We start from the raw sequence: 25,507 nt of genomic DNA on the forward strand, positions 1-25,507 counted from the left end.
CATGGGGTTGCCCCATGGACAAAGCTTGGTCAATGAAATCATAAGATCAAAAAGTAAGATCGCCCTTATTATTGATGAGTCAACCACCTTAAGTCAAAAATCTACACTGATTGTATATGTTCGATTTCTTCTCGCAAACAACTTGGTTCAACTTGAAAGTGTGAAGGTAAAAGGGATTTGCACTTCTCTCGTTAACTGCCTGCATTCTTATAGGATAATGGACGACTACTTAAGAAAACATTTGATCAGTGTTACATGTGATGGTGCAGCTGGGATGTTAGGCAATAAGAGCGGTGTTGGGAAATTGTTGAAGGAGAAATTTCCTTAAATTATTCCGTGGCACTGTGCTAATCACAGATTAAAATTGTCAGTTGGAGATACGGTCAAACAAACATCAGGAATTAATAGATTTAAGGCCTTTATGGATAAGTTGTATGTACTAAATCATGCATCTCCCAAAAACTGCAGAGAACTGCAAGCCTGTGCTAGCTTCCTAGAGGCGCAGCTTTTGAAAATAGTACGAGTTCTTAGTACAAGATGGGTGGCATCTACTTTTCAATCTGTGTCAGCAGTGTGGGAAAGCTACAGAGTGTTGGTTCATCATTTAAAACAAGCAAAGCAAGATACCGCCCGGGACAAGACTGAACAGTGTATGTATGAAGGCCTATTGAGAAAAATTACCAGCACAAACTTCTTTTTGGATTTGGGATTCATGTGTGATGCTCTTCAAGAGTTGCGTGAATTAAGCTTGGTGTTGCAAGAGCGAAGAATAAATCTCTACAGGGCAAATAAAAAAATACAAACTGTTGTACAACTCTTTGAAAGCAGAAGAACAGAGCCAGGTTCTTATTATAAAGAAGCAGCTGTTGCCTCTGAAAAGCTCTGTTTCCATGGAATCTCCTTTTACAGAAAAGCAGCTAAGAATGACCCTCCTATAGGTCCTGATGCTTTTTATGAAAAATTGAAACCTTCAATAGATAGTAGACTACTCACTGAAAATGATTCTGCTGTTGACAACTGCACCAGGGTGCTTGACTCCAAACATTGGCCTGACAATGTTGAGCAAAAGCTTACTTTTGTAGAGGAGGAAATGAGAAATTTGTCCATTAGATTCCAGTTGAATGAAAGGAAAATGATATTTGCTTTTGATTGAGAAAACTTTGCCTAATGACTTGTGCCCTCTTATAAATGCCATTGAAAGTGTCCCAATTTTACCCAGTGAGTGTGAAAGAGGATTCTCACAAATTAATTTAATAGTTACTCCCAACAGAGCTTCCCTTCTGACAAAAAACATTTCAGGGCTACTGTTTATCAGAGTTAATGGTCCTCCTCTACGTTGTTTTGAGCCCTCCAAATATGTTGGTTCATGGCTACTTTATGGTCGTCACACTGCTACTGATGTGAGAAGCAGAGAGAGAAGCAGAGAAGATGTATATGACAAGAATGCTAAAATCATCTGGAAGTGTTTCTGAGCTTACTTTGGTAAGTATTTCATTTGCTTTGCACATTTTACTGCATTGCTTTTTATTTAATTCCATACAAATTACTTGTATAGCCCCCAAATTATACTTGGATCCTTATTCTCTAAAGGGGCGGTCCTAGGGGGTGGGTAGGGGCATGACCAGGGGAGGGGGGTGAGTTCCAGCACATTTTCTCTGAGAAAAAATCCCTGGAGCAACTAAAACAAAACAAAACAAACAAAAAAAAAAACAGTCAGAGCCCTAAGGGCCTGAAACTGCTCTTAATGTATAAATCCTAAATCCTCCGGAGTTTTTCAAAGCGGAAAGAGCCACTGGGTCAAATAGAGCAAGAAGAGCAGGCATGAAGAAGAGAAAGAGGAATGAGTCCAGAGATTGTAGACTAAAGACCAGCGTGGAACGATCCTATCTTAAGAGAAGATACGCCGGAGGTTCTATTCAATGGACGGAAGCTCCATATATTTTGCCCATGGTTCCCAAGTCGACTCAAATTTTTCTGAGGAGTCTAAGAGCTTGCTAACCATCTTCTCCTGGGCCATAATCCAGGGGATTTTCCTCTTGGCTCTAGTGAAGGAAATAAATGGTTGCTTCCAAGCACTGGCGATGGTTAGTTTATCTCCCGTTAGTATGCATAGGATAAGTCGTTGTAAGCTTTTCGTGGCTGTGGCTGCCGGAAAATTGAGAAGCACAATATGTGAGGATTTTGGAAATGATAGGCCCGAGATCTTTTGGAGCAGATTAAAAACTTTTGTTCCAGAAGCTTCTAAATTTGGGGCAATACCACCAGACATGCAATATGTCTCCTATATGATCACAGCCTCGGAAGCAAATGGGGAAGGTAGAAGGGTAAAGTCTAGCTAATCTTGTGGGAACCAGGTACCTATATTCATGATGCCTTTTGTGGTCCAAGAGAATTCCCATACCATTCCTCGAGGTCCCATTCTTGCACCAGGTCTCTTTGCTAAGCTAACATATAGGAAGTTCTAGTTCGGACTGATGAAAGTGAGCTGTATATCACTGAAACCCCAACCCTGCTCCATGGCTTGTTCAAACCACTGTTCATAGGGTGTGATAGTGGGAGGATTATGTTTTGTCTCCCAGAATTTATAGAGGAAATGTGAAATTTGGGAAAACCTAAATTTCTCGGAAGCTGACATGTCAAGTTTACTAGCGCAATACTCTTTATATTATATTGGGCCAGAAGGAAGGGAAAAAGTGACCAATTCTATATAGCCCTTTGTCCAGCCACCATTTAAAGGCTTGAATTTCTAGGCCAGGAGGGAATTGCGGGTTTCTAAAGATATGGGTCAACGGTCTAAGAGATGAGACTAGTTGTGGATTGGTTCTAAGAGTATCTCATAGTGCGAAAGAGTGGGAGAGAGTTGGAGCGAGGATTGAGGGTCTCCATTTAAGAGGACACCAAAGTATATAGTCTAAGGTATAACGCGGGACTACCTGCCTTTCCATGTATACCCAATCAGGGATTCTCGACCTTGAGTAGACCCTAGAGATTTAAGCTAGCTGGGCTGCTTAAAGGTACCAAAAAAGGTTGGGAAGGCCTAAGCCGCCCTGTTTGCTGGAGCAGAAGAGTACCGCTTTGGACAAGTGATGCCCCTTTGATCCCAAGTTGAATCTAATAATTCTAGATTGTAGGCGTCTTAGGTGATCTTTGTTAATTGGGATAGGAAGAGATCTAAAATAATATAGAATGTGAGGGAGCAAGGTCATTTTAACCAAATGTATCCGTCCTAGTCAAGACAGGTCCAGAGGGCCCACTGGGCAAGTTCGGATTCATATTTTTTTATCAAGGGGGCATAATTAGATGTAAAAAGAGCAGTGCAGCGCTGGACAAATATCACAAGTGTGAAATGTGTTATGTCAAAAAATTAAATCAAATTCAACAACAGTGAATGACAGCCAATAAAACCGGCTGATATATAAATCAATCAATTAAGTACTCATAAATAATTACAAAAGGCACGGTAAAAGATAAATATAGTGAGAAACAGTTCATACAATAAAGTGAAGGTGAGAGTAAAATCCGAAAAATTATGATGTTCAATGCGGAATCCTGGATCAATATTCCACCACTAGTGCTGCCCACCACCTGGTGATAAAGTAATGGAGGCTTACCGGAAAGCCTGCGACCACCCTTATTCAGGGGGGTCAAAACAGGCTTAGTAGTGATATATGGACCTCAGGGAATGTTCCGCAGGGAGCTCTGTTTGATGTCCTACCAACCTCCTTCCTGGATGGCTAATCAGCAACAAACAGGGAGCCAATTCGAAGGGTGTAGTCCCAGGGGCACTTCCCTCCTACAGGATCCACCTCAACGTCCCTAGGCTGGTCCAGTCCAGGTTCTCTCAAATCAGCACACTGCACATGGAACCATCAGTGCTGGACACTTCAATACGGTCCGTTCGTTTTTTGCTGCCCTCGGCTGAAAACCAGTTCAAATCATTGTATACATATTGCATCATGTTCTTATAGGATAGGATGCTTTTGCATTGTTTTGATTTCTCTCTTTCAGGTGTTGCCGAGTCGGTGCATCTTCCTTGGCCAAGCAGAGACAGGGATCTGCAAGAAGGGATAAGCTAATGATTTGGCCGGAACCAAGTGTCCAGCACTGAGGGTTCCACGTGCAATATCCCTGCAGCCGTATCTGAGTTACTGGGGTAGAATACAAAGAACCAATGATGTTCATAAATGACTTGCCAAAACCCCAGCGATTCAGGATGGTGAACAAGTAGGGCCAGGAGACGGAGTCAAGAGCTTTCTGGAGGTCTAAGGAAAGCAGAAACCCCTCCTGAGCTCTACCACCATTCCAACACTTCAAGAGAGGGATTATGTCAATTACCCTGCAGATCTGATCCGGCCCCTATCTTCCTGGGATAAAGCCACCTGGTCTTTATGGATATAAAGACCTATGAAGGAAGAGATACGGTCTGTAAGGATCTTAGTCAGGATCTTGAGATCATTATTTTTAAGAGGTATCGGACAATAATTGCTAACTGAACTTGTATCTTTTCCTGGTTTAGGTATGACCGAAATATAGTCTGAGTTAAGAGACTGGTCTAAGGGGGCACCCCGTTGTAGTGCATTAAAGAAGCGGGCCAAATAGGGTGACAGAGTTGTAGAGAAAGTCTTGTGGTACGGGACAGAGAAGCCATCCAGGCCCGGGGAAGAGCGACTTTTTATGTTTTTTTTTGTTTTCAAAAAAGTTTTTTATTAAGAATAAAGAAATTACCATAAACATGGGTAGATGACATCAGGTAATTCAACAGGTATATTATCAAGCTAATGATAAATGGTAATTAATTGCATCAGACGACTAGATCATAACAGGCAGGAATACCATAGAGATCGTCAAATAAAAACCTTATGATGACGGTATAAGATAATCATAAAAGGTAATCCATTTAACAAAACAAAACAGTGAAAATAAAATAAGACAACAAAAATAATTCCGGTCAGTCTTGAAGTCTAAACAAGAACCAAGGGTTCCACTTAGCATCAAATTAGGGGGTAGAGTATGTAGGGTATGAAAATTTTTTTCGCCTAACATCATGTGATCTATACGTGCAATAACTTGAGTGAATGGAACTGAGTTTGTCTTCCAATGTAATGCAATGGCCCATTGCAGGGCAATACAAATTGAATGGATCAATTTCATAAAGGATTTGGAGGTATCAGACAGACTTTGAAATAAGAGACAGTGCTGGTAAGTCAGAGTTATGGATCTACCCGCTAATTTGTCTATTAATTCCAGGACCTCTTTCCAGGTAGGTTGTAATTTTTCACAGTCCCAGAATAGGTGCAGAAAGGTGCCCTGGTGAGCATAGCCCCTAAAGCAAGAGGGGGAGGCCTGCGGATAAATTTTACTCAGGCGCAGGGGAGTGTAATATCAACGCGTCACTAATTTTATAGCAGTCTCCCTAAACCGCCAATGATTTGGTACATTTACGCATGTTTTGCCAGCCTTTCACCCAGTCCAGGTGACGATCCTGCTCCCACTGGGATCTATATTTCAATGTGGGCTGATTCTAACATTTTATAAACTCCCTAAATGAGGCCTTTTTGACGAGAGGATGTGTGGCATAAGCCCTCAAAGAATGTAATAGAATCAGATGTGGGTCCAGCATAGTGCTGTTAAATAAAAATGATGGATTTGTAGGAAGTGGTAATATTCCCCCTCCAGGATATGATAACAAGCTTGTAAATATGAAAATGTGGCAATTTCGAGTCTAATAAAAAGTCATCCAGCGTGGTCAAATTTTGTTCCACCCAGACTTGAAAGGATTCCGGGTGATCATATGCTGGCGGGGAATCTGGAATCTCAGAGAAATGAGGCTCCTAGGAGTGTTTGCGATATAAGATTATATTTTCTCTTATAATGATCCCACATCTTCAGTTCTACTGTGACTATTAAGTTCTTGGAACCCAAAACTGGTTTAGAAGGGTTAGAGGACCACAAAAGTCCAGGGAGATATAGGGGTGTGATAGAGTCTTGTTCAAACCTGACCCAGGGGACCTTGGAGTTTTTAATGTTCCATTGGGCCTGTTGCGTATATCTACTGGTTAAATAGTAAAGCCATATCTGAGGAACTCCCAGGCCCCCTCTTATTGCAAATCCCAGGGGTCTGTCCTGCCAAATAAATCTATTAAAATGGGGCTGGATGTTAAGCAAATACATTTTAGAGAGTCTAATTGGAAGGGATTGGAATAGGTAAAGTAACTTGGGGAGAATTGTCATTTTAAGGGCGGTAACCCTACCTAGAAATGAAATATGGAGAGGGGACCAGAGTTTGGGGATTCTTTTCAGTTTAGATATCATCGAGGGATAGTTGGCATAGAAGAGTTTGCAAAAATCTCTGGTTAGGTTAATACCCAAATATGGGAGGTAAGATTCAGCCCACATGAAAGAATAAGATTGTCTAAGGTGGTTTAGTTCCACAAGCGAAAAACCCACTGGAAGGGCCACTGATTTTGAGACATTTATCGAAAGTCCGGAGACCTTTGCAAAATTCGATAGGGTCTGTAGCAGATTCGGCAAAGTGATTAGGAGTTGGTGAGGAACATCAGTACGTCATCGGCGTACATGCAAAATTTGTAGGTTGAGGGACCTTTAGAATACCCATAGATGTCTGGATTATTCAGTATTGCAATGGCCAAGGGCTCGAGTGCTAGAGCAAAAATTAGAGGGGAAAGTGGGCACCCTTGTCTGGTACCCCTGCCCAGGCTGAAAAATTCCAAACTACACCCTGGGATCTTGATTCATGTTTTAGGGTTCTGAACTTCTGAAAAAAGGCCTGGAAGGCTCGTAGAAATTCACCATGAAAGCCCATGCATTGTAGGAGGGTGGAAACATAACCCCAAGAAACACTGTTAAATGCCTTTTGTATATCTAGGCTAAGCATAAAGAGTTCCTGGGAGAATAAATTAGCATCTTGAATTATAAAATACTTTGAACAGGGGAATGTCCGGCTATATGTGCATAAATGGTGATTCGTACAAGTGCAAAAAAACGAACATACGTGTAAAAAAATTATATAATAAAGCTATTATTAATATTGTGCGTGTAACCAATGTGTTGCGAGGGCTGAGGTATATCAAAGTGCAAACAATACACCTGGCAGATGTAATGTAATAAGGTGCAACATGCTCCTAAAATATATGCATATGTGCCGATATCTCAATATATACCAAATATCTATATGTGTATAGGGGAATGTGCCCACAGGTTGAGAAAGGGCAAAAAAACAGGTAATCCAATATACAAACAATTATGGCAATCAAAACAGTTTTAGCAATACAAACAAACAGTTTTAGCAATAAAAAATAAAAAATAAAAATAAAAAATCCCTAGCATATGTGCATAAAAAGTTCAAATTTTTTTGAAAAGTGAAAAAAATGTGTATAAAGAGAACAAAAAACCTATGAAAAGTAAGTGTCCAAAATCAAAGTCCTAAAGTGTGTCCTTCTGGTGAAGAAAACGTGGTCTCAGCATTAACTGATGTTGTCCCCGTCCTTCACTGCACCCCCACTCGTGCTTACGCTCACCGGACTGCCTAACCCCTGCAGGGGTAAAAGGCATCTGTAGAAAATCCTGCGATGGCGAATCCAGGAAGCGATCCTCCGTCCGGGGGTATTTTATCCTTCTCTCCTCTGCTACCACTTCCAGCAGTTTCCTCTCTTTCGTACCACATGGAACTTCCTGTTTATACCTGACCTGATGTCAGGTATCCCGTATCAAGTGGCTACTTCCCCTGTACTCCCCATAATCGGAATGTGTTTTGTGGTGTAATTATCATTAAGTATGCCTATGATGCGTGTTGGAAATATCTTATTAATTTACAGCTTTTTGTAAAATAATTTTCATTTTCTTTCCCGCATTTTCCAAAAACTTGTGGCAATGACATATTCAAAATACTCATTATGCCACTTAGAAAATACCTTGGAGTGTTTGCTTTCAAAATAGGGTAATTTATGGGTGGTTTCACTGTCCTGGTGCTCCAGGGCATCCAAAAATGTAATTGGTAGTCAGAAAATTAGATGCATAATTCATGTGTAATTCATGATTGGGTCCTGCTATGTATCTAGGCTGTGAAAAAGCCCCACACATGTGATATTCTCATACTCAGAAGGCATAGCAGAATGTGTTTTGTATTGTAATTCTAAATATGCATATGCTGTCTGAGACATAACTTATTAAAATTAAAATTTTGTGAAAAAAAAAAACCTAATTTTATTTAACCGCTTGCCAACCAGCCGCCATCATTATATAGTGGCTGATCGGCACTTTCCCGCGAACTGTGGTAGCTGTACGTTTAAGCGAGGATAGCTGCACTGCGGGGGTGCCGTTGCGCATGGCTGGTAGTCGCGATTACTGCCGGCCACACACAATCGCGGGCATGAGAGCCAGAACAGGGACATGTGTGTGTAAACACACAAATCCCTGTTCTGTGAGGAGAGGAGAAACAGATCGTGTGTACCTACTAGCTAGGAACAATGATCTGTCATCTCCTCTAGTCAGTCCCATTCTCTACAGTTAGAACACACACTAGAGAACACAGTTAACCCCTTGATAGCCCCCTAGAGTTAACCACTTCCCTGCCAGTGACATTTGCACAGTAATCAGTGCATTTTTATAGCACTGATTGCTGTATATATGTCAATGGTCTCAAAAATGTTTCAAAAGTGATCTGTCCGCCATAATGTCACAGTCATTACTAGTAAAAAAAATAATAATTATAAAAATGCCATAAATCTTTCCCTATTTTGTAGATGCTATAACTTTTGTGCAAACCAATTAATATACGCTTATTTCAATTTTTATTACCAAAAATATGTAGAAGAATACATATCAGCCTAAACTGAGGAAATAATTTGCATTTTTAAAAAAAATTAGGGATATTTATGATAGCAAAAAGTACAAAATGTTGTGTTTTTTTCAAAACTGTCGCTCTTTTTTTGTTTACAGCGCAAAAAATAAAAACCGCAGAGATGATCAAATACCACCAAAAGAAAGCTCTATTTGTGGGAAAAAAAGGACATTAATTTTGTTTGGGTACAGTGTCACACGACCGCGCAATTGTCAGTTAAATTGACGCAGTGCCGTATCGCAATAATGGCCTGGTCATTGAGCAGCCAAATCTTCCGGGGCTGAAGTGGGTAATTACTTCATTTACCAAATTTTCAAAAACTCACCATGCCTTTTACACAACACCCTGGACTGTCTACTTTCCAAAAAGGTGACATTTGGGGATTATTTGTACTGTCCTGATATTTTAGGGCCTCAAGAATTGAGATAGACAGTCAGCATATCAGGATTGATTCATTTTCAAAAATATATCATAGATTGTAGACTCTATAACTTTCACAAAGATAATATACACTGATTTGGGTTATTTTGGGTTATTTTTACCAAAAAAGTAGCAGAATACAGTTTTTCCCAAAGGCATAAACAAAGATTATTTATTTGCTAAATTTTGTAATAGAAACTAAGAAAAAAGTGTTACTTTCAAAATTTTCTGTATTTTTTTCCATTTATGTAGCAACAAACAGAGACCCCAGTGGTGATTAAATACCATCAAGTGAAAGCTCTATCTGTCTCAAAAATGATAAAATCAAAGTGTGACAACACTGAAAACTTAAAAATTGCCTGGGCAGGAAGAGGGTGAAAGTGTCCGGTATTGAGGGGGTTAAAGTGGTTATAAATTCAAAAGATTTTTTTGCCCTAATGCAGGGGTCTCAAACTGGCGGCCCTCCAGCTGTTGCAAAACTACAGGTCTCATGAGTCATTGCAAGGCTGACAGTTACAAGCATGACTCCCACGGGTAGAGGCATGCTGTGACTTGTAGTTTCGCAACAGCTGGAGAGCCACCAGTTTGAGACCACTGCCCTAATGCAACCCTAACCCTAAATATAACCTTTTAATTTAAATTTTAAAAAATAGCCCTTACAACTTTTCCCCTTAGTAGCAATACTGAGGGTTTTACCGAACTGGGAATGTATTCTCAAATAAGTTTAGGTTATCTTACATTTTTCATTAATTTATTGCATTCTATATTATCATTTGAGACATTTAATAAAAATAATCTACTTACTGTATAGAAACAAATTCTAATTTTATTACTCAAATGCAAAAATCAGCAGAGATTTAATTTGCTCCCTGCGGGATCATTGAGACTCTATAAAGAAGGATTTTTGATTCATTAACCAGGGGTTGTACACTGATCACATTTAACTAATGTAGACATTTTTAAAATGACTTCTTATTTCTAAAGTGCAATACATTTATTTTAATACACTGTCATTTTATATTTTTCATCTGCCTCTCATTTATTCATTCAGTATATGTATAACCAAAACATTTTTCTTTCGGATTTGAATAAATCAAAGAAGTGCTAGAACCACTGTCTGTTTTTTACTGCTGTCTGGAGAGGTTCACTCACTTGATTGTCCCTGAGACTGAAAATTATGGAAATCCCAAATTTTAAAATTGAGGTAAAGATAAGGTGAGGAGACACCTTTTCAATTGGGATACCTGTTTCTGTGACAACAGTCAAAGATGGGAAGATAAAGCAGGGCACATACAAAAAAAAAAAGACTGGGATTTTAACCATTTTCTACTCTACACAAAACTGAAAAAAAAAAAAGTTTTAGCTATACTGACAATATAACTATAATCCATTAGTTTTTATTGTAGATTTGATTTTATATTTTTATATATAAACTGCTGACAAGTGTAAATTTAAGATACAGGCTGTTTATAATTTTCTTATGTTTATAAGATTTTTGACAAAGGGATGTTTTGATTTACTTTTATGCTAGCAAATAACCACATATGGATTGTCATCAAGCACCAACAGAAAAATTTGGAAGTGCACTATTTTTTTTCTGTATTTATTTATTTTATTACTAATATTTTTAAACATCTTCCTTTAAAATTTTAATATGTTATTGTTATGCACCAAAACTACTTATACACCTACTCCTCATTCCTAATAACAAGTGAAAATATTATTGTTAAACGGTTCAAAGAAACTGGACATCATGTTTATGCATGTTTTTAGAGGTATTCACAAATCTTATATAAGTATATTTGAATCTAGATTTTCTTTTTCAATTTTGGATAGAGTAGGGAGTAGGTAAAACCCTGTAGTCCAAAAAAAAACTAAACCCAAGGAGAATCTTTAATTCCGCTTCTTTCCACAATGCCCGTCAAGGGTGCAGCCCTCCACCAACCGGAAAGTCCTCCAAACTAACTTCAAAAAACATTCAGGAGGACGTAACCATTGTGTGCATTACCATTTATATGTTTTATTAAATCCGCATAGACAAATGGATACTCACATGCCAATAAAAACATCAAGCAAAACTGATCTTCTCCAGCTTGAACGCAATGTGACTCAGAAACAAGGAAAGGAAACGCATCAGCCGGCCAACCATCTGTTCCTAGGACAAGTCACGTTGCATTCAAGCTGGAGCAGATACGTTTTGCTTGATGTTTTTTCTTGGCATGTGAGTATCCATTTGTCTATGTGGATTTCATAAAACTTGTCAAGGTGGTTGCACCCTTCTGTATGTTATTTGCAGTAGGTAAAACCCCCAGTCCCTTTTTTTTTCGTCAGTTGGGTCTAATGGGTTAGATTTCTCTTTACTTCTGGTCCTGTAGACACAATGTGATGTGAAATTAATTCTATCCAAATTAGAGGAATTCTCTCTTAGACAGTTATAAACACAAATGGGTCCCTATTGGAAGATTTCCTCTCTCTTTTTTTTAACCTCTCACCACTTTATTTGAAACTTTACCCTTCCCGCGTACTCGGCTTTCCAGGGTTATACCGGGATGATGCCCGCAGCTGCAGGCATCACCCCGTTACTGTTTTGTACAGCGGGCGATTGGCTTTCCGGGTATAACAACCGATGCGGCTAAAAGCGGCTCAGCTGTTATACCGGAGCAGTGGGAGGGGGCGTCCCCCCCTCCTGCCGCCTCCCGCCGCTCTTACCGGGCCTCCCATTCCATCAGGAGACCCGATGACCAATCGCCTGCCTCCGGAAGCTGGGGGTGGGCTGGAACCAAGCCGTGAGCGGCTTGGTTCCAGCCTCCTAATCGTAAACACGGAAGCAACATCACAACGTCACTTCCCGTTTACTCGGCTGCCAATGGCGCCGGCTTTAAAAAAACACACAGTATTCAGAATCGACGAAAATGGTGATCTGAATACTTTGAAGTGCAAAGGAGGGATTGCTGATCCCTCCATAAAGAGTACCTGTCACCACCTATTACTGTCACAAGGGATGTTTGCATTCCTTGTGACAGCAATAGAAGTCATCAATTTTTTTTTTTAACACAATTTATAAATATAAAAATAAATAAAATAAATAAGAAAAAAAATAATTTTAAAGCGCCTCCATCCCCGTGAGCTCGCGCAGCAAAGAAAACGCATATGGAAGTGGCGCCCGCATATGTAAACGGTGTTTAAATCACACATGTGAGGTATCGCCGCGATCGTCAGAGTGAGAGCAATAATTCTAGCACTAGACCTCCTCTGTAACTCTAACCTGGTAACCGTTAAAAAAAATTTCAAGCGTCGCCTATGGAGATTTTTAGGTACCGTAGTTTGTCGCCATTCCACAAGTGCGTGCAATTATAAAGCATGACATGTTTGGTATCTATTTCTCGGCGTAACATCATCTTTCACATTATACAAAAAAATTGGGGTAACTTTACTGTTTGTTTTTTTTTAATTCATGAAACTGTCCCTTTTCCCAAAAATTTGCGTTTAAAACACTGCTGCACAAATACCATGTGATATAAAATATTGCCATTTTATTCTCTAGATTCTCTGCTAAAAATATATATATATATATATATATATATATAATGTTTGGGGGCTCTAAGTAATTTTCTAGCAAAAAATACGGATTTTAACTTGTAAACACCAATTTTCAAAAATAGGCTTAGTCATGAAAGGGTTAAAAATGGACTAACATTTAAACTGTAAAATGTAGTTTCTATTTAGCCAGTTATTTTCATGTGTTAATATACACTTACATGTACATTTACATAATCGTTTAATATTATTACACAGATCATACCTAAGAATAATATTACAACAATATTCTTGTTGGGATTCAACAATATTGGCAAATTTAATCTTTTGGTCTTCTCCCTAATCCTTATAATATATTGTGTGACAATATGTGGAAACCTCCTGATCATCACACTGGTGTCCTACAGCAAAACCCTCCATTTTCCCATGTACTTCTTCCTCACCCAGCTGTCTGTATCTGATATCCTATTGATTACTGATATTGCTCCTAACATGCTTAATATTGTTCTACATGGGCAGACATCCATATCTTTCCCTGGATGCATCACACAGCTTTATTTTTTTGCTTTATCAGAAACATCTGAATGTTTTCTACTGACAGTGATGTCCTACGACCGCTATCTAGCTATCTGCTATCCTCTGCATTATGTCTTTATTATGAACCAAGTTCTTTGCATTACATTTGTTTTCATAGTCTGGCTGTTAAGTGGTTCTGTAACATCCTTTATAATACATGGTGTGTGTTCATTAGAATTCTGTGGGCCAAATACTATTGACCAATTCTTCTGTGATTTTTATCCTGTGGTGGAACTTTCTTGTTCGGACACATCCATTGTTAAGATGGAATCCACATTGCTTTGTACTGCTGTCATAGTCTTGCCATTCCTTTTGATAGTCCTTTCATATATATACATTGCTTTAACCATACTGAAGATATCGTCCACTTCAGGGAGACTGAAATCCTTTTCTACTTGCAGCTCCCATTTGACAGTTGTGTCTATATTTTATGGGACGCTAATCTCCATGTATGTTCTTCCAAATGAAGGGCAGTCACAGATTATCAGTAAGATACTGGCTTTGTTGTATACGGTGTTTACTCCTTTTCTAAACCCCTTTATATACAGTTTAAGGAATAAAGACATAAAAAAAGCGATAGGGAATATAATGCATGCTAAAACAAGTCTTGAACGTCCATGGTAATAATGATTTGAATTTTAAATGGTATTTCCACTATTGCAACCAGATTGGGGCAAAACTGGATTTATATTTGTTTGCAGGAAAAAAAAAAACATATAAATTGCAGCTTACCTTTTTAGCTGCTCTTTTCTGGAACTTCCAGCTAAGAAACAATCTACTTAGTTCTCTTTGTTATGAGGGGGTCCGTGAAGCTGCGTTTACCACAATTAACCACTTCCCGTCTGGCCAATTGCAAAATGACGGCTGGGTGATTCATCACAGCAGATCACGTGACAATTGTAAACAATGGATGGCTTCCTTTCATGCCATCGATTGTGTACAATTGTGTTGCCAGCTGTGGTTGGTAAAAATGATCACATGGTACAGATAGGGCCATTTACAGCCCATCTGTACCACATGATTAGCTGTGGCCAATCACAGCTAATCACAACAATACACACAGAATTGATACGTTTAATTCAGTAAAAATGCTTGCTTATAACAATGAAATTCATTGGTACAGTATAAGCAATCATAATGTGTAAAAAAAAAAGTTAGCACTTCCCCAGAGTAGTACAGTGTCACTATGGCAATACAATACTGTATTGCTCTGGTCACAGTGTGTTAAAAAAATTAATATATATATATATATTTTTTAATTATGATTTTTTTTTACCATACTGTTACAAGTCAGTGTCCTTGATCACCACCACACCAGTTATATGATGATGCTGTACAGAACTGGTGATAGTATGTAAAAAAAATATTGTGAAAAAAACAATTTTTTCAAAATGTCTTCATTTTCCAAAAAACTTTGACAAAAAATTCAAAAAACTCGCCATGCCTCTAACTAAATACTTTCGACTGTCTAATGACAAAAAGGGATCATTTGGGGGTATTTGTACTGTCTCTGCTTTTTCGGATGTCAAGAAATGCCATCAATATATCAGAATTGATCAGTTTTCAGATACAGTATACAGTATATACCATAGTTTATGGACTCTATAACTTTCTATTATTTTCCCCAAAGAAATGGAGCAGAATAAATTTTTGGCCTAAATGTACGAAGAGAGATATTTTTTGGGCGAAATTGTATAACAGAAACGAAGAAAAACACTTTTGTCTTTTTTTTCAATTTTCAGTCTTTTATTCATTTATTTAGCAAAAAATAAAATAAAACAATGGTAATAAAATACCACCAAAAGAAAGCTCTATTTGTGTGAAAAAAACTCATCCCGTCCCCACAGAGAGTGCAGAAGATGAAATCTCTTGAGGACACCTTAAAGAGGTGCGGCCGCCTAAGTGATGCATTTCTGAATTTTTTTAGTCCTCACTGCCCAGGGCTGTCAGCTTCCACATCCCATGGGCAGCGTCTGCATGACATGGTGGATGATTATGTAGGGGGGAAAACATGCTATAAGATTCAACAAGCAACTGGTCAGCATAACAAGGCCTGGCTGTCACCCTGCTTCATGTCAGCTAGATGAGCGATACTCAAAAACTGGTCTTCCCACTATCCTCCTACAATTCAGAATATCAAAAATGACCTCACATCCCTGCTGGACAAAGAAAAAACTTGATGTATGCTCATCTAAATGTGGACCAACACCCCACTTCCAGTGCAAATGGTCATCTTTCATCAGTATACCATTACCAACTACCGCTCATTCTGGTACCCGATCTTTATCTCCTGTATCCATTGGAGCCCCCCTCTTCCTGCAGATCTCTCCCCTTAAGGTTAAGCTCTACAACACATCAACCTACGTCTGAGCTCAGCAGCACCCACACCCCTACTCTTCTACTACCTGCTAGCATCTAACCCAAAGGGGTGCCTTTATCCTACTTTCAAGACAGCCAACTTGGACTACCCCTCATCACCCCCACTTTCCCCCCCACTTCATCTCCATCGGTAACCAATGACAACAGGAGTCAACCACCACCTAGTACATGATACTTAATCTGTAGAGCTATGGAACTATCTTGTTAAACTGCTTATGTGCTGCTGTTTAGCCTCTTGATCCATCCATAGTCTCAGATCTAGGTTAGATACCCCATACAAAATTGCAGTCATGTACACTTTGAACTTCATTGTGTCACTACAAGCCCCCTCTGGGTCTCAGGCTCAGTGCCACTGCTTCCTCCCCAGATGGTAAGACACCAATGCTCCTACTACAACTGCCTCCCCCATCTTTCTCCCCTGTGTGGAGCCAAGGAGGGGAGATGCTTAAGGGAATAGAGCTTTATCCACCACCCCCCACATCTGCATCAGTAAGTTTTTATTTTGTTTGTTATTTCTCCTCACATGTACAATATGTATGTTTCCTGTGTTAAGACGTCTGAACCTGACCAGTATTTCGCCTGTGTGTGGAACAAGAAGGTAATTTGGTAGCTGGTTACTTATTGTCCAACAAGTTCATCCTGCATTGGAATGTTGTCCATTTTATATTGGAAAACCCAATAAAGCATTTTCAGAAAAAGAATGAAAACTTAATATGAATCCATAGGAAGGGGATACATAATGTTACTGTGACCTCTATGAGGCAGAAAACTTAAAATCTTTCCCCACTTGATCCAGAAGATCAATATATCAATCACATACTGTACTACTATATGTGTATTCAAGTATAATATCCTCTCTGTAAAAACTATAAACTTTAGTTTTGCTAACACTACTAGGGACTTAGGGAATAGATTGAGGAAAAGGACCTCCAAGGTAGTTTTCAATGAAATACTACCTGTGCCTCGAGCCACACCAGAGATGCAGCAGGAGCTTAGGGAAATTAACAATTGGCTGAGGGATTGGTGTAGGAAAGAGGGGTTTGGGTTCCTGGAGAACTGGGCAGACTTCTTATTGGGCTACCAGCTCTCTAGTAAGGATGGGCTGCACCTTAATGGGGATAGTACAGCCCTATTGGGAGAAAGATGGCCACAAAATTGGAGGGGCTTTTAAACTAGGTATTGGGGGGAGGGGGGCAGCGGAAGCAACAGCCAGCAGTGAGCATAAGACTGAGGGTAATAGTGGAGTTAGCAGGGATAATCCAGCTCTAACTTCTTATCCAGGGTTGAATGCAAGGACAATTTGAACACAAAACCATAGGAAAACTAAGGGGAAGTTAATATGCACCCATACAACATTGAGAGGAGTATACACAAATGCTAGGAGCCTGGCTAGCAAAATGGAGGAACTAGAGCTGCTATTACATGAGGAGGACTTAGACTTTGTGGGCATAACTTGGTTTGACAGCTCACAAGATTGGCTGGAAAATATCCAGGGGTATTCCTTCTATCGGAAAGACAGGGAAGGTAGAAGAGGGAGAGGGTTGTGTCTATAAAAAATGATGTAAGGGTGGCAGAGAGGAGTTACTTTGTGAATGGGATGAGGGGGAGGTGGAATCGGCATGGGTAGAACTTCACAGAGAATAAGTAAGTGGGAAATTAATAGTGGGGGTATGTTATAGGCCCCCCAACCTAAAGGAGGAGGAAGAGCTGGGCCTACTATCACAGTTGGAAATGCCAGCGAGGCAGGCAAATGTCATCATATTGAGGGACTTCAATCATCCCAATATTGACTGGAAAATTTTTAGATACATTAACAGTAAAAAGGCAAAATCAGAGCATATTGCCCACATAAAAGACAAGGAAGGGATGATGGTTATGGACGACACAGAGATGGCAACTGTACTAAATGCCTTCTCCTCTGTGTTTATGCAGGAAAGGGAGGAGTATATCGACCGCGGAAGTACTGTTGGTGACACATCACAGGGCATGCACTTGTGGCTAACAGAAGCTGGAGTGAAGGAAAGACTAGATAAACTTAATACATATAAATCATGAGGACCAGATGGCTTACCCCTGAGAGTCCCCAGAGAACTCAGGTTATAGCCAGACCATTGTTCCTAATCTTTGTGGACAGCATACTGACAGGATTTATACCAGATGATTGGAGAAAAGCCAATGTGGTACCAATATTCAAAAAAGGACACAGACAAATCCCTGGGAACTACAGGCCAGTCAGCCTAACATCAATCATTGGTAAATTATTGGAGGGGATGACAAGGGACTATATCCAAGAATTTACTGAGGAAAAAAGAAATATCTTAAGTGGTCATCAGCATGGGTTTACAAAAGGTCATTCTTACCAGACCAATCTGTTAACATTCCAAATTAGGGCCAAAGTGTTGATACTTTGTGTGACCACCATTATTTTCCAGCACTGCCTTAACCCTCTTTCACATGGAGTTCACCAGAGTTTCACAGGTAGTCACTGGAGTCATCTTTCACTCCTCCATGATGACATCGCAGAGCTATTGAATGTTAGAGACCTTGCGCTCTTCCACCTTCCGTTTGAGGATGCCCCACAGATGCTCAATAGGGTTTAGGTCTAGAGACATGCTTAGCCAGTCCATCACCTTTACCCTCAGCTTCTTTAGCAAGGCAGCGGTCATCTTGGAGGTGTGTTTGGGGTCATTATCATGTTGGAATACTCCCCTGCGGCCCAGTCTCTGAAGGGAGGGGATCATGCTCTGCTTCAGTATATCACAGTACATGTTGGCATTCATGGTTCCCTCAATGATCTGTAGCTCCCCAGTGATGGCAGCACTCATGCAGCCCCAGACCATGACACTCCTACCACCATGCTTGACTGTAGGCAAGACACACTTGTCTTTGTACACCTCACCTGGTTGCTGCCACACACACTTGACACCATCTGAACCAAATAAGTTTATCTTGGTCTCATCAGATCACAGGACATGGTTCCAGTAATCCATGTCCTTAGTCTGCTTGTCTTCAGAAAAACTGTTTGCGGGCTTTCTTGTGCATCATCTTTAGAAGAGGCTTCCTTTTGGGATGACAGCCATGTAGACAAATTTGATGCAGTGTGCGGTGTATGGTCTAAGCACTGACAGGCTGACCCCCCACCCCTTCAACCTCTGCAGCAATTCATATACAGGAAATGAAAACTAGTGAAATGGGACTTTGGGGGCACACAGGTATTTAGACTATGAAAAACCAAAAATAGTTTTTACATTTTATTAGCTTGAAATTACAAAAATGGACATACTTACAAACAATACAATATACATATAACAACCGTATTGCATATATCAAGTGAATCCTCCCTTGCATATGTTGTCTAGAACCATGCTAAAAATACATAATATCCAACATTCAATTAGAAAAAGGAAAGAAACCTTCCCCGATAGGTTACAGTTATGAATGTGGAGACGAAGTTGGGTTGAATTGCAGGTATAGTGATCCACTTTAAATGCTCTCTATGTGCTGTGTATGTGGAGCTTTTTATGTAGGGAAGACAGCCAGACAGTTAAGACAGAGAATTAATGATCACATATACTACTCGGGAAACAGCAAAATGCTTACGCGTATCAATAGACACCTTGACCTATATCACCGTTTTGATACCTCTTCCGTCTTTTTCACTGTTCTGGACGTCATGCCTAAAAGCCCCAGAGGGGGCGAATGGGACAAGTTTATATTGCAGAAGGAGACTCTGTGGATTGAGCGCCTGAATGCTACCAAAGCACCAGGATTAAACGAATCTCAGTCATACAGACCATTCCTCTAAATATTACAGTCCCAAACTCCCTAACATATACATCAGCACACATACACACAATTAACAACTTAGGGTACAACTCTATATTTCAATCAGAGAGTTAATAAATATTCTTCCCCAATTTTCAATTAATACTAAACTCCAATATCAACATAACCTAGTCATTTATTCTGACACCATGATTGTTTATGTAATTACTAGGTATTTTTAAAATCTTCATAACCTTAGTAAACAATTTTTTACATACTATATTGTTTCTGTATATGTATATCTGTTACTTTTCCCCCTTGTGTTTTGGTTCCATGGCAATTCCCCTGGTTGTGGTCTCCCGGGGGGCACTATGGGTTTGCCCGGGTGAGCTCCACTGCACAGCGCCGCACATCCGGTTCCATCCTCTGACCGGATGTGCGGTGATTGACTGGGACACGGGGACCTTTTAGGTTCCCCGTGCAGTCCCCGCCTCTGCTACTGTGACATTGGCCGGTCGCCGCCGTATCGCTGCGCGCAGCCCGATGCATGCACGGTGGCTAAGGTTATCCTCTTCTGCCGTTCTTGCGTCGAATGACCGCTGCGGGGTTGCGGCGGTGTTTGGCACATGCGCAGTAGCCAGCAGTCGGGCTGTTGCTCTCACAAGCTGGCATCTTCCGGTCGGGGACCCTATTTAAGGGCACACCACTGCCCCTTTTTGGTCAATGGATGCTACCCCATTCGGAAGCAACACCAGACCCCGCACTGTCTCCCAACCAACCACAGGTAAGCCCGCATACAGCCCAGTATTGAATCTATCGCCTGCAATACTTTCAAATTAACGCCGACATGTTACACATGTATAGCGCTACCTTTTAATTCATATTATCATTTTTCTATACTAGAACTACGGTTTGCTGTAGCCAATACTTACCTGCAAGGCCTCCTACGGGCATTTACTGAGACTGGGGCCTTCCTGGTGCTTCTGATACGTCCCATATATACAATCAGCTCCTTTCTGCAATCAATCGATTGCTTGCTCTACTACCAGCATCACTACAGTTGTATTTGTTTATTATCAACTATAGGTGGTAAGCTATAATTCAAACTGATGCTATCTATTTACATTTGTTCATTTAACTTTACATGATTATTCAGCCCCAAACTGCTATCAGTCACCTCCTGATCCTGTCCCCTATCCTAATACTTTATAATGACCCAAATGCTTTTCTGTAGCTATCGGGCAATAGTGACATCTCTAGGGAGATTGTGAGGTATTGGGAACGTGTGCTAGCTGCACAAGCGTTCATTCCTTATTCGATATTTACATATTTTTTCATATATATTTTTTATTCATTCCATTTTCCTTGCTTTCCTCCACATAGATGTTCTACCTGTAGTGACTTGATAACTATAACAAGTGTAAGGAGACCGGTCAATACTAGATATCTATACCCCATATATAGGTGATGACCTCCACTGATATTTACATATATTTTTTGATACATATCTTACTACTTGCAAAAAATTATTTTTACTTACTTATACAGGCATCACATGTGTCACTTAAATGGCCTCCCCAGTCACCGGGTTGTACCGTTGGCACCCGGGAGACCATTTTCCATCATGGGGCCATGTTCCGTGGATCATTACAAAGGATGGAAATTTTATCTTTTATTTTATTAATGTATACCTTGTTTTGATTTTCGATGTACAATGTATATGTTCTTACTGTTATACTCTCTTCTACATATATTTAGCAGAACTACCCTCAGCTCCCGAAGAAGCGTTTCACAACGCGAAACATGTCGAGCACATAGAGAGCATTTAAAGTGGATCACTATACCTGCAATTCAACCCAACTTCGTCTCCACATTCATAACTGTAACCTATCGGGGAAGGTTTCTTTCCTTTTTCTAACTGAATGTTGGATTTTATGTATTGTTAGCAGGGTTCTAGACAACATATGCAGGGGAGGATCCACTTGATATATGCAATACGGTTGTTATATGTATATTGTATTGTTTTTAACACAAGTATGTCCATTTTTGTAATTTCAAGCTAATAAAATTTAAAAACTATTTTTACTTTTTCATAGTCTAAATACCTGTGTGCCCCCAAAGTCCCATTTCATTAGTTTTCATTTCCTGTATACAAATTTTAGGGACGTTGGCACATTTTTTTTTTTTTTTTTTTGAGAGTACCTACAGTCTATTTCACAAAGACAACCTCTGGATATGATGCTGAGCACATGCACTCAACTTCTTTGGTCGACCATGGAGAGGCCTGTTCTGAGTGGAACCTGTCCTGTAAAAACTGTTAGGGTCTTGGCAATTTTCTTAGGCTGTCTTTATGTAGAGCAATAATTCTTTTTTTTCAGATCCTCAAAAAGCTCTTTGTCATGAGGTGTTATGTTGAACTTCTAGTGACCAGTATGAGAAAGTGAGAGAGATAACACCAAATTTAACTCACCTGCTCCCCATTCACACCTGAGACCTTGTAACACTAGTCACATGACAGCGGGGAGGGAAATGGCTAATTGGGCCCAATTTGGACAATTTCACTTAGGGGTGTACTCACTTTTGTTGCCAGTGGTTTAGACATTATTGGCTGTATGTTGAGTTATTTTGAGGGGAGAGCAAATTTACACTGTTATACAAGCTGTACATTCACTACTCTACATTGTGGCAAAGTATAATTTCTTCAGTGTTGTCACATGAAAAGATATAATAAAATATTTACAAAAATGTGAGGGGGCGTACTTACTTTTGTGAGATACTGTATAATCCTACCACTTTATAAACCATTGGTTAGACCACATCTGGTGTATTCTGTCCAGTTCTGGTCACCAGTCCTCAGAAGGGATGTACTGGAACTGGAGAGAGTCCAAACAAGAGCAACAAAACTAATAAGGGGACTGGAGGACCTCAATTACAAGGAAAGACTGCAAGCACTAAATTTATTCTCGCTGGAGAAAAGACGCTTGAGAGGAAATATGATAGTGATTTACAATTACCTCAATGGCGATCCCAGCATAGGAAAAAACTATTCAGTTTCAAGGAGCGTAAGAGGACAAGGGGCTACACATTGAGATTGGAGGAGAAGCAGTTTAACCTGAACTGCTTGCTGACCAGCCACCATCATTATACGGCGGCAGGTTGGCTCTCCTGCACATGTTGCCATAGCTTTATGGCGGCTCGTGCAGGCGCAATAGCGAGTGCGCACCCCCGGCAGCGTATGTTTGTGCCCGCTGCAGGAGCATGTCTGCGGGTTGGGAAGACTTGAAGGCTGCAGGCTACCCGCAATCACCATAATACAGTGGCAGAACAGGGAACTGCCTTTGTAAACAAGACGATTCCCTATTCTGACAGGTGATGTGACAGCAATCTACTGTTCCCAGTGATTGGGAACAGTGAGCTCTATCATGTCCCTGGCAACCCATCTCCCCTACAGTTAGAACACACCTAGGGAACACATTTAACCTATTGATCACCCCTAATGCCCCGTACACACGGTCGGATTTTCCGATGGACAATGTCCGATCGGAGCGTGTTGTCGGAAATTCCGACCGTGTGTGGGCGCCATCGGACATTTTCCATCGGATTTTCCGACACACAAAGTTGGACAGCAGGAGATAAAATTTTCCGACAACAAAATCCGATCGCGTCAATTCCGACCGTGTGTGGCCTGTTCCGACGCACAAAGTGCCACGCATGCTCAGAAGAAATTCCGACACGGGACAGCTCATTCTGGTAAACGTAGCGTTCGGAATGGATACAGCACTTTCGTCACGCTGCAATGTTCAAAATGGTTTAATACAGCGCACTCTCTTCTTCTTTATAATGTGACAAGAATTAAGTAGTTTTGCTGCTCATATTCACACACACTTCTCACAAACTTATTTCGTTACTATTTATCGGGATTCCCTCAATATATTTTGATTTCTCACATCTGACAACAACATTTTTTGTTTTTTTTGGACTTTAATGTAGATTCTTTTTTTGTGTTTCTCTTTTTTATTTTTTATTTTTTTGGTGATTTTGATTTGTATTCCCGAAAATGTTTGTGTGTGTTTTTGGTGACAAGTTCCCACAACACCATTGATATGTTGTTCTATTTAATCTGTAGGAGATTGTTTGGTGTTGTTGTCCCTTGTTAATTTCACATTGTACTTTAGAAATGTATCTGAATCGTCACCAACAAACTGTCCTTTTTGGATGAAAACACACACAGGAGAGTATAATTTACCCAAAAAATTTTTAGTAAGGGCTCACAACTAAACAAAGAGGGAGGCAACGCTGGAGAAACTGCAGAAGTGAGCGAAGCCTTGGACCCCTGGGGCAGACATCAACTATTTAAAAGCAAAATTGGTGGCCTGAGGAGTCCATATCATAAGGGAGGGCAGTCTGGTCCAGAAGTCCCAGAGATCCGGAAAGCAGCAGATGACATCTGTGTCCCCAGGCTTTGGTCATACGAGAGACTGCATCTTCTGTCAGACCAGACTGAACCCAGGGTCATCACTCTTTGGTCTTCCTTCCACGCTTCCTTACAGGCTTTGGCTGTGGTGGTGGACTTGTGGCAGCAGGAGGAGGAGGAGGAGGATCGTCCCTCTCAATGACATCCGTCTTGTGTGTCAGTTCCCCACTCTCCCCCTTACGAAGGACTTTATAAATCAGGTCCTCAGAGATCTTGCGTTGACCCTCCTGCATGCCCTGCAATTTTGTGGCAGCCATGCACGCAAAGGCCTCTTCAGGACTGGGGAAGGCTCTGAGGGACGCAGAAGCCTCCTGGATCAGCCTGTACGCTGAATCCTGCACGGGACTCGGAGTGGCCTTCCTGGCTCGTTTATATGGCAGGCGGAGGGGAGGGACCTGAGACTCAGTCAGGCTGCGACTTGTCCCAGGCTTCTCTTGGCTGCCACTTAGCCCCGCCTCCTCCTGGCTGCCACTAATCCCCGCCTCCTCCTGGCTGACACTAATAATCCCCGCCTCCTCCTGACTGCCACATTCCACAGCCTCCTCCTGGCTGAGGTCTTCCTGTGTATGAAAAAGGGACATAGTTTTAGTTTTTTATTCATCAATCACACACAATTTTCACCTCCTGACTGCTGCAAATTGAATGTTAACAAATATAACAGACTATCCTTCTGAGCCCAGCAGTTTTCATTCTTTTCCCAATTTTGGGTGCCCACTACTGTCTATTGATATGTAAAACACTTTCAATCAGCAATTAGTGATCAATAATAACATCTAGTAAACATAATTTCTTTATTGCCCAGAAATCTGTTGAAGAATGCTATACCTGACTCCAGCTGGGCTCCTCCACGTCTTCCTGGCTGGAAGCCCCAGCCCTCATTCTCCATCTTGAAAGTAAGTTTGACTAGGCCCTTAAGGGTGAAATGCAGAGAGGGCTAGCCTGTAGGTATACCTCCTTGGAGGTTTATCCCTAGCCTGGGGTCACATCTCCATTTAGAGTGGTAACTGGAAGAACAGTGTGCCTAATTCAAACCAAGTGGTGTGTCTCTCCTTGATGGTTCTACCTTGAAAGGCCCCGACCGGGTTAAGGTCGCAAGCTCTTCTAAGCTTGCCATTTGGTAAGCGCACAATTTTATTATCACAGTGGTGTGGTGAAGGACTCATTGATTCCCATATTCACGTCCCGTATTTACCATCAAGATTGGTTCTCAATAGGACAGTCCAGTTGTTTATATAACCTATGAACTTGGAACTTATCCCAATTTTTTGGTTTTTTACCTATGTACTAATTCTGTTCATCACATGGAATATTTCTCACAGCGCTGCTCCTCTTTTACCTAATTTTGTTATGTGTGTATCTCACGTTTTAGCAGCTGCTTTATATATTTGATCACTTATTTGTCACATTAGATTGGGTTTAATTTACAATTTATTTTTTGTCAATAGGTGGTTTTGCATTATTTAGTTTAATATAGCGCGGTGATTTGCTCTGTTTTT

At 40.5% G+C, this 25,507-nt stretch overlaps 1 protein-coding gene across 1 annotated transcript; it reads left to right on the forward strand.

Moving 5' to 3' along the window:
- Positions 1–1,428: 1,428 nt before the first annotated feature.
- LOC141134255 (olfactory receptor 1496-like) lies at positions 1,429–14,017 on the forward strand. Its single transcript, XM_073623833.1, has 2 exons — positions 1,429–1,482; positions 13,076–14,017. Exons 1-2 carry the CDS (start codon positions 1,429–1,431, stop codon positions 14,015–14,017), a joined length of 996 nt encoding a protein of 331 aa, XP_073479934.1.
- Positions 14,018–25,507: the final 11,490 nt, after the last annotated feature.

This window comes from Aquarana catesbeiana, linkage group LG03, assembly GCF_042186555.1.
Source record: "Aquarana catesbeiana isolate 2022-GZ linkage group LG03, ASM4218655v1, whole genome shotgun sequence".
Taxonomy (NCBI): Eukaryota; Metazoa; Chordata; class Amphibia; order Anura; family Ranidae; genus Aquarana; species Aquarana catesbeiana.

Coding starts and splice junctions, on each gene's coding strand:
- LOC141134255 (XM_073623833.1), top strand. CDS start 1,429: ATGTATATGACAAGAATGCTAAAATCATCTGGAAGTGTTTCTGAGCTT. Junction 1,483..13,075: donor GTGTTTCTGAGCTTACTTTG/GTAAGTATTTCA, acceptor ATTATTACACAG/ATCATACCTAAGAATAATAT.